Source organism: Salarias fasciatus, chromosome 14 (genome assembly GCF_902148845.1).
Source record: "Salarias fasciatus chromosome 14, fSalaFa1.1, whole genome shotgun sequence".
In the NCBI taxonomy this organism is placed as follows: Eukaryota; Metazoa; Chordata; class Actinopteri; order Blenniiformes; family Blenniidae; genus Salarias; species Salarias fasciatus.
Window position 1 is genome coordinate 10,507,864 of NC_043758.1, and position 10,482 is coordinate 10,518,345.

Genomic DNA, 10,482 nt, shown 5'->3' on the forward strand with positions numbered 1-10,482 from the left:
GACTACATCAAAACATTGTAATCACACTTGTTGTGCTGTTATTTTTTGTTTTTTCATACATTCTGAATGTGAAGTGTGTGTGTGTTTTTTTTTTCTCTTCCAATTTCAGTTACACAGCCGTTGCGATGCCCATGCTGTACAACACTCGCTACAGCTCCAGAAGGCGGGTCACAGTCATGATCTCTGTGGTGTGGGTGCTGTCATTCGCCATATCATGTCCCCTGCTGTTTGGCCTCAATAACACAGGTAAGAGAATCACACACCTGCTCCATACTCCTTCAAACCAAAATGTTCTTCTACACTCTATTTTAACTACATTTATGTAATTACTGGTGCATGTCGGTAAATTAGATTTTTAATAGTCTTTCAGTTGATCACTGCACAGAAGAGGAGCTTTAGCGTTCCTGTTAAACTGCTTCTGATTGGGAGGGGCTTTTTTGGAGGTGCCACTGTGTTGCTGACTGGTTGCTGGGCTTGCATCCAGTCACTTTGAAGCTTCACTCATCCCTTCAAGTGCCTTGATGTAATGTCAATTTAACCAGGCCTTTCAAATAACCTACTGACTGCCAGCTTAAGCTACAGGAAGCATGAGCGCAGGAACCGCTGAAGCACCAACCTTTAAGCTTGCTGTTTTGATGCAAGAAAAATCAAAAACACTAATCACACTCCTTTTATTTTAACTGTACCTGAATGAGTAATGAGTGAAAAGCTTTCAGAATGAAATATCTCGTGACGAATTTTTGTTAACTGTTACTTCATGACACGCTTGTACAGGAAGTTTGTAAAGAAAAAAAGATATCGTGATGCGTTTAAAGTTGTATCATTGAGACCTGGCACATGCATTTTTGCACAGCATGTCAATTCAGTAGAAATAAACTGTTTTGTTTTTTTCTTTTCTGACATGAAGAGACTGGCATTGATGATTTAGATTCACAAAATTAGACTCATTCAAGTATGTTACAGTGAACATTGTAATTTTATGAAATTTTTGCATGTCAAAGGTATTTAAAATATATTAAAGCAGGCAGCAACAAAGATACAAACCAATCCACTGGCACATCATTCACATTCCTATTCCTTTTGACTACTGTTGATATGACTGCCCATTATTGATATAAATTGAAAATGTATGCATTTTAATAATGCAAAATTAGGTAACAAATTTTAACGTTTTGCTGTTGTGATGAAGAAATGTAAGAAGAAAGATGTAAGAAATGCATCTGTGGCAGTTGTTACTGTACTTCTAGAAATACCAAGTAAATATGGAGCTTGAAAAATTTAAAGGAGATGACTGAGCACATGAGGAATAAAGTCTTGCCAGACAACAACATGACTTTTAATTTGTGGTTGGGAAACTCTTGTGACGTTTACTCACACACAAGTTTTGTGAAAATTAGTATAAAAAAAGAAACAAGTAAACATCTTTCAAACAAGATACTGTACTTGAGATCAGGCTGCAGCTGTGCAATTCACCTGTGACAATGTATCTTGTTGAAAGTGAGCCGAAGTTGTTTAAAACTAGTTACATTTTTCTAAAAGTTCTTTCACAGCCTAAAAACATAAATACTAGACTGACTGGTGCCTATAAACTGCCATGTGATCGTCTCTGTGCACGGCTGTTTGTCTCTTTGTGTTTTCTCTGTGATGGACTGATGAGCTGTCGAGGCTTTACGATTCCTTTACTCCTTGTCAGCTTATATTGACTTCAGTGTCAGTGATCCTGAGTCAGGTGAGGTGTTACTGAAGATGAATGAACACATGTTGGACTTTCCGTGGATCAGGAATTATCCATGTCACAGTCACATTTTTATGTGATGGCCACTACCAGACTTGGAGCTACCTTTGTGGTCTTTGAGTTCATTCAGTTAATCCTGGCCTTGATTTCTTGAAGTTGACAGACACTGTCCCAAAATATTTGTGTTTGTCACAGTGTGCAAGCAAATTAAAGGGCAACCAGGGCAGCAGGTTAAAAAATGAGGTGAAGAGACTTCTACAAGTATCACGTGATAGAAATTATGAGGCAGCCTTGGCTGTGAGATGCAAGGCGGTCTTGAGAGAGATGAGATTGTAGTGGATGTGCAGGAGGGAAGTGTGTGAATGACCTCCAAGTGAGGCAAGTGCGGAAAAGATTACATTTTTGGATGCATTATATTTGAGAGATAAAAGTTGTAGAGTAGCCCTCATATCAAGCCAAGCATAGGTTTCAATTTTGCAGTAGAAAGATTTACAAGAGTCGAGATGAATACATTTTTTATGTGCAACTATACTTGTACACTGAAGGCTTCATTCATTGTGTGCTTTCTCTTCCTCTCTGCAGCCACTCGTGATGAGTCTCTCTGTGTGATCGCCAATCCAGCCTTTGTGGTGTACTCCTCCATTGTGTCCTTCTACGTCCCCTTCATCATCACTCTGCTGGTTTATGTGCAAATTTATGTGGTCCTCAGGAAGAGGCGGAAACGTGTAAACACAAAGCCGAAGCAGCGCATCTGTCAGGCTGCTGACCCCGATGTGGCCACTTCGCTGAAGGTGAGCGGCTGTAACAATACGACCCCCGTGTAGAGGCAGCGCTGTAGTGACCTCCTTATAAAGTGGAATTGATTTACATCTTTTATCATAGTGCTCTTTGTCTCTCTTTATCTCTCTGTACTTTTTTTTTGTTTGTTTGTTTTTACATTTTAGAATAATGCCTTTTAAACTACTTTGGGAACGAAACATTAGAACATATAAAATCCCTTTTCTTTCTTTTAATTTTATTCGCGTCTTTATGACACTGCAGTCCGTCCAGTTATTATTGAAGGTTTCATGAGCAACCACTGCATTACACAGCAACGTGCCATTAAAAGAAAAGTGCATTCTGCAAGAGGAGAATTGATTTTCTTGGAAAGCACAATGGATAATTTCAAGACAAGGGACTGAAATGGCGATGGTCAGTGACCCCTCAGGCAGTCTGACTGTATTCCATCATCTGATATGTAAATGAAACAGTAGCTGCTTCAATCTGAGGAAGCGGTTTTTATGTTAATTTTACATTAACTGGCACATTTATTAGAAAAAAAACCCAACATACCCCTTTAATTAGAATGGCCCACCATTGACCTTTTGCTTTTTCTGGTCATTGATTTTCCTGACATGGTGGAACTCGGTGGACTTGGCAGAAACTGAGTAACGCTCATGATTCGGCGCACTGCGTTTCTTTGAAAAAAACATGCTTTTATGGTTTTCTGCTGCAGTTATATTTCAGTATACTGACTGATTGTACACATAGTCCTGATGGTGTCAACAAATGCAGTTTAATTGAACAGGTGCTTATAACAATTTTTTTTTTTGCACTGTCAGGTGAATACATTTCACTTTCAATACATCTGAGGCTGCAGATCAGATTGCTGTGAAACAGCCTGTGTTCAGTGGAAGAGAAGACAGTGGGACCTGTGCTTCTGTGCTTAGGCAGCCCTTTTGTCACTTGCTCTGACACTTTACCCGTCCCTTAACTGACACAGCTGTTTTCTTTTCAGGATAAATGCACTCATCCAGAGGATGTGAGGTTGTGCACCATGATTGTTAAATCGAATGGGAGTTTTCCTGTCAACAAGAAGAAAGTGGTGAGTCATTCCTTTACTTTCCCTTTCATTACACCTTTATTTTTAAAAACACTTGATGACTAAAACTTAGCTTTTTTTTTGTCCCAGTCCTGGTCCCCAGGTTTTAAATGTCTTTGCCCTCCAACACAACAGATATGAAAAACAAAACATCTCACCCATTGGCAAGCTGCAAGGTTCTGTGTCTCGAATAGTGTTTTTGCTTTGGTGTACTAACGTGCACTGCAGCACTTATTATTGCACTACAGTAATGCACGGATCAATGCTGTCCCAACGTGCACACTGCTGTGAGGCAGCTGCTGGAAATGATGAAACCTCTGACCTCATCTCTCACTAAAACATCCATCAGCTACCACCTGAACCGGAATAATCGCTGTGGTACATGTCAGATGATAACAGTATTTAAACAACTGAAGTTTCTCACTTCCACACTGTCCCCAAACCTTTCTGAGTACACCATGTGTATGGTCAAGATGTGCTGTAGTTATAGACTCACTGGCCTGATAGTATGGCTTTGTTCACATTAGAGTAGATCAATATTCTGCTAAAAAAAAAAAAAAAGTGACAGTATTTCAAAAGACCAGCAATAAACAAGCTTTTGCATCAGCTGTCAGTTTTTCTTGGTTTTCTCCCAAACTATCAAAGCAGGCTTGTTTCTGTCTCACTTTGTCATTTTGTTGCTGCAAGCGTGTTTGTAAGCTCTGAGTAAGTGTTGCAAACAGCTTAACATCAGTCCAGAGCTAAAGATAAAAAAGATCTAGTTTGTACACTTGTACTTTTGCAGCTGAATGTCCCAATTTAATGTCCCAGCCTTCAGTTTGTCTTGTTTCTGTTGACCTGCACAGGGATGTCTTCTCAGGAACTTCACCAGACATTGATCCATCATATGATAGCAATGTTGAACGTCATATAGTGGGATATAAATATATCTGCCTCTGACTGCTTCATCCCGTCATGTGCTCAATAAAAACTTTAGAGAACAATGTTTTCATTGTGCTTTCACACATTTAAACGTGATGTGAGCTTCCCAAGCTACACACAGAACTTTTGCTTTGTTTTTGGTGAACAGCCACTTCAAAAAACTATCAAAAACGCTACCATCTGCATTAAATCATTGCTGTTACAGCAAGCTGGCAGTTTTGAGGAATAGCTGCTTACTCACATCTGTAATTGTCAAAAACATAAAGGTGAAGAATGAATGCTTGCAGCATCCCCACGAGCACTACCAGGCAAAAGCCTTCCTCGCAAATAAAAGCAAGGGGTCCACTTCCAAGCTTTCAGTTTCTGTAGAGGGCCTCATTACGGGTTTCTTCAACATGTAGAAATATAATTTTGAAAGCAGGAAGGAGAAAAACTCTTGCGGCCACTCTGATCTCTGGCAACCTGCCAACAGCAGTTCAGACCCCATGTAGCGACTGAGTGAATTAAAACATGTGAGGGACCCCATCCTCAGAACCAGGGCTGGGAAACATTGTGCTGAAAGAAACATTTTACCATCTCGTTCTCTGTTTTTCTGCTGATCCTGAACATATTCAGATATTCATCAAAGATGCTGTTAATGAGGGCGAAGATCTGGAGCTGGATGAGCTGAACAGTGGCAGCAGCCAGAAACAGAAGCAGCAGCAGACACAGTGTGCTCTTGGAGACACGCCGGCCACCAGTAACCAGCAGCTGATGCCCAGCAAAGTCAACGCCAGTCCCACTTCCACGCCGCCAACACCGCCCGAGGAGGGACAGAAAGCAGAGAAGAACGGGGATCCCGCGAAGGAGGCCTTGGGAGACCCGGCACCCATTGTGGCCAAAGCCTTCCAGACACAGACCTTATCTAACGGGAAGACACAGACCTCTGTGAAAACCATGAGCAAGAGGAAGATCTCCCAGCAGAAGGAGAAGAAGGCCACCCAGATGTTAGCCATTGTCCTTGGTAAAGTTTATCATCCTTTTTCCAAAAGATAGTTTTCATTTCTAATATATTCACTTTAAGTGGCTTATCAGATCACAGTTTGAAATATCAGCATGCACGAACCAGATCTCACTATTAAAGGCTAAATCTGACAGTTTGCTGTGATTTAGCATGCATTCAGCAATAGCCACCTATGCAGTGGTGGAGCTTTAAAGCTCGTGTCCGGAGTTTTGAAAGAGAGAGTTTTTTTTAATCCAACGTCTGGAGGTTCCGCCCTCCCTCTGCTTTCATGAGCGACCAAGCCATGCCCCTTTAATTGTGCACGCGAATTATCTGTCGGGTGAAAATGAGAGCCTCCGAGTCCGCAAGCATCTGACATGTTCAGCTGTTTACGATGGATGTTCAGCAGACAGTGGATATATCCGAGGTAAGCGGGGCGGCTGCTGCGTTGCTAACTCACCTCTGCCTGGGCGAGTGCGCGTGCTCTCTGGCTGCGTGCACACTTTGATTGACAGCGCGACAAAGCGGAAGCTCGAACTCTATTGGCTGACGCTGACCGGCGCTTTTTCGGATAACATGGGGGTCTGTGAGACGAAGGCGGGGCTCATAAATAAATTTTTATATTGCTTTATACTAATATTATAGTAAAGTATCGAACCAGACTGACACATTTAAGCTCTGTTAAAAAATGATACATACATTGGAAACGAACGGAAACTCCGGACACGAGCTTTAAAGGGGCTTTGGGAGCCAGCCGTCCTCTAACCCAGGATGGCTGGGGGCTTAGACCTGGCGGTCTCAGCTGATAAGGCTTGCATGTTTCCTTCCAGCCAGAGTGATGGTTGGTTTTAACTTGAATTATTTAGGTATGAAATGTTAAAATATAATGTCACCTTACACACGTTCCAATATGCAAAATTAGGAGGGGGGTTTTAGTGCTACCTGGCAATAAAGTGTTTCTGATTCTCATCCCACAAATTTACCCAAGAATCACCACAGTTCCCACCCGGTGTATCCTGGGTAAAACACATTCAGCCAGTTCAGATGGGGCGGATCTAGGCCTCGTTGTCTGGTCTTGTTTCAGTCGTGCGCTCATGTGATGTTTGTTTTCTCCACAGCCTTGCATAACAAGTACTTAGTCGCCTTCTTATGTGTCTCAGTCTCAGTATTTTCGCCACGGTCTAAAACAGAGCTTTAAAAACAAAGTCACGCAGTGACGCAACAAACCCAATTTGTCCTGCTATGTTGGTTTTCAACTCCTCCGTAAACTACCCATATCGGCATCTAACACAAAATCCTTTTCCCACTTCATTATCCTCACTTACTCCCTTTTTTTCTCGTATCTCCTCAGGTGTATTCATCATATGCTGGCTGCCGTTCTTCATCACCCATATCTTAAACACCCACTGCACCAAATGCAAGGTTCCTCCTGAGATGTATAATGCTTTTACTTGGCTGGGCTATGTGAATAGTGCTGTAAATCCTATCATATACACCACCTTTAATGTTGAGTTCAGAAAGGCATTCATCAAGATCTTGCACTGCTAAGCTGCAACATCACTTATCTGATCAGACTGAGGGAAGAAGTGATGAATAAAAGCATCTCTTCTGGTAAATACCTCATCCTGTCAAGGGAAACGCACGACGCGATGAGACGACGACCAGCGTTTTAAAGTCATGGATTTGACGTGACTGAGAAAACTGACAAGTGTCTTACCGAAAGACATGTTGGCTCTATATGTGAATTGTTTGTGGAGTCCTGTTCTCCGAATCACTGAATGTAATACAAGAAATGTCTGTAACAAAGCCCTGTTTCATTGAGAAAAAAAAAAGTTACATTGTTCTCTGAAATCATTGTGCTTGTCATGTGAGGAGCCATTTGTGTATACCACACACACACACACACACACACACACACACACACACACACACACACACACACACACACACACACGAGAGTTGCAAACTATTTATTGTGTGTGTACTTTATGTTTGGATGATGACATTTTTTTCTGCAAATCTTAAAAATAACAAGTCAGTGTTCATTGCAGTGTTGAAACAGATAGGTCAGCTCTTACTCTTGAGATCTCTCTGATTGGAATGTGTGTTAAAGACAATGATTTGATAAAATGAGTTATTTATTGTATAATGTGGCAATGCCAATATTTGCAATTTTATACAATTATGTTATTATTATTATTATTATTATTATTATTATTATTATTATTATTTGCTGTACCATAGTTTATATAGTTTTTCTTAACACATTAACTGTGATTATATGCCTGCAATGGAAATGTGATGCATGCTACACCGCTCCTCTACTTGACTTTACATGAAATGTATGTTTAACAAGAGAAAATTGCAAAGTATCGCCAATAAATAAAGTTAAGATACATTGTTAAGTGCCACATGAATATCAGTGTTCCCCATGTCTCCACAGATGCACCCATAAATGACCTGTGACTATTCGGCAGCCTCTCTGTTGCACCCGGGATTTTTCTGCAGTTTGAGTAATGTTGTTTACTGGAAGAAACTCTCAGCATTGCTGCAGTGGAGTTGTTCCACGGCTGAATAATGACGTGTACATGGACTTTGCAGCTTCCAGGTATAATCATGTGGATTTGTGCAGACCCTGAAGCTGCTCCCCGGGGCCTTTGCTGAGTAGGACAGAGGTGAACTTGGCAAAACTGGAAAAAAAAAAAAAAAAGGAAGGGGGTTCAAAAGGGTGTTGTTTCAGGTGATAGATCATGTGTTTTGTTTTGTTTTGTTCAGTTCAGCGTTCAGAACATTGTGATCGAAGAAGATATCGTAATATTTTGACAAATATCAGCCACAGAGTACTGTAGCTTTAGTGAAATGATAAAACTCTATATTGAAATCTAGGAAATAATATAAAGTTGATTTTTTTTTCTTTGTAAATAACACACACACAGCTTTCTGCCTCCCAAACCTCTGCAACACCATAGAGGGGTCATTTCAACAGTATATAGTTACATTTAGATAAATGTCTCAAGCCTAAACTGGATCTCGATCAGATACAGAAGCATCAAACTGACTCTGATACAAATCGCTGAATAAATAGCCTCAGTCCCTCCAATGAGAATTATCTGTAATGAACAACACAGGACTGATCTGACACTTAGATCAAATGAAATCTGAAGATGGGTGTGTTGCACCGTGATAGCTCAAGAACTCTGATATTTTAGCAAAAATATAACTTCCTGGTGATCTCTATTTATTTATGTTGTCTATTCAGCAAGGTGTACCTGAGTCAGTTTGATAACACTGCACCTAATGAAGAGAACATTTGGGTCTGAAATGTGTTTTGTCATTCAGTTTATATTTCTTTAAAGGGCAAATTCTACTGTAGCAAATTATTGGGAAACAGAATATTGGTGGAAAACATAGTTTACCACCAACCAGAGGTGTGCATGTGTGTGGGAAAACTGACAAACAAAAATAAAGATTTAAAATAAACCTTTCTCTTTGTCGTCTCTATGCATACTTAGCGATTTAGAATATACTGTCGGTGATGTTGCATTGTCTAGGACAGCAGTGGGACAGTGAAACGCCTTTGTTATAGCTGTGATGCAATATTTACTCTCCCGAGTGGCTAATGACTTACTGAAACTTTTGAGTTTAACATCCGTTGTTATGCTGACAAAAGTCGTCAGATGGACATTACATCATTTCCAGGAAAACGGTCATAACAGCGAGCCAACACAAAGAGCGAGAGTCTGCAACGAGCAATTTCAGTGTTGTTTTACTGACGTTGGCATTTCCCAACTGGTGAAAAATGAAACAGAATGGGAAGCTCTTATTCTTTAAGGCAATTTATCATCCGTGGCGAGTGCTGGCAGCCCTGCCAGCGTTCAGGAGTAAGGTAAGGTAAGGTAAGGTACTTTATTGGTCATTATACAGTGAATGTACAATGAAATTTGTTTCTCTGCATTTAACCCATCCATCGATGCCACTGAGGCATTCCGTATGGAGCAGTGGGCAGCTGCGGGGAGCGCCCGGGGACCCATCTCCAGATGTGGGGTCAGGTTAATGGTCAGAATCACCTGACTGGAGGACTGACCTATGGTGCATGTTATCGGTTGACGGGGGAAACCGGAGATCCCGGAGGAAACCCATCCAGACACGGGGAGGAACATGCAAACTCCACACAGAAAGGCCCGCACGGTCCGGGGATTGAACCCGGGACCTTCTTGCTGTGAGGCAAGAGCGCTAACCACTCAGCCACCGTGCAGCCTTAACCTGTTTTTGTTGTCAGGACGTGTCAGAGAAGCTAACATTTTTCTGACATGCAATTAACTGGCTGCCGTGCAAGAAACAATGCAAGTAAGAATGAGTTTTTCCGAGAAACTATGATTTCTTTGTTAATTTCATTCATCATCAAAAATTAGAAGTGACACCTTGTAGACTTACAGGATTTTATGGGACTATGGGACCTACTTCTATGGTTTGAAATGTAGTTTGTAAAGGTACTACTGAGCAAATATATTTTTCAGTTTTATTGACAGTTCCTGTGCAAAGTAGGCTATAGGGTGTAGTTCCAAAGAGTTTCACCCATTCTCTTGATCTTAAATAGATGTGCTTTCAGTTGAATGCTGACAGGAATGTGTGCTGCAATCAAAAGGTGGTATTATAAAGAATAAAACTTCTCTTAGGTAAGCAGACAGATTATTTTATGGGTTTTGTGTTTTAATATTGTTATAAAAGCTGTAGAAGTTTGTGGAATATTACTGGAGAGACTGCCACTGTTGGAGACCTTGAGTTGAATAGATGGATAATCTTTTCTACAAAAGAGTGTGTGGATGTTTGGAACCATGCGGCTGTAGTCTTTCTGTCTGTGCGTCGGGTTGAGAAGAGGGGAAGGGTCAGCCTTCGACAAGCAGCAGAATGACTCCCAACAAAAGCTGGAGGCGATGTGTTCGAGTTTATCAATAAGTGTTTGTCTGAGAGAGGGACACACAC

The 10,482-nt window shown here is 41.0% G+C and overlaps 1 protein-coding gene across 2 annotated transcripts in view; it reads left to right on the plus strand.

Annotated features, from left to right (window-relative positions):
* drd2a (dopamine receptor D2a) overlaps nucleotides 1-7,394 on the plus strand; it is a 53,690-nt gene extending 46,296 nt beyond the window's left edge. For both annotated transcript variants that reach the window (XM_030109074.1, XM_030109075.1), the window contains exons 4-8: nucleotides 110-246; nucleotides 2,318-2,526; nucleotides 3,513-3,599; nucleotides 5,133-5,520; nucleotides 6,851-7,394. In XM_030109074.1, the coding sequence (XP_029964934.1) occupies nucleotides 110-246; nucleotides 2,318-2,526; nucleotides 3,513-3,599; nucleotides 5,133-5,520; nucleotides 6,851-7,047 (1,018 nt within the window). In that variant the 3' untranslated portion in view covers nucleotides 7,048-7,394. The remainder of the gene's footprint in view (nucleotides 1-109; nucleotides 247-2,317; nucleotides 2,527-3,512; nucleotides 3,600-5,132; nucleotides 5,521-6,850) is intronic.
* The last annotated feature ends 3,088 nt before the right edge of the window (nucleotides 7,395-10,482 follow it).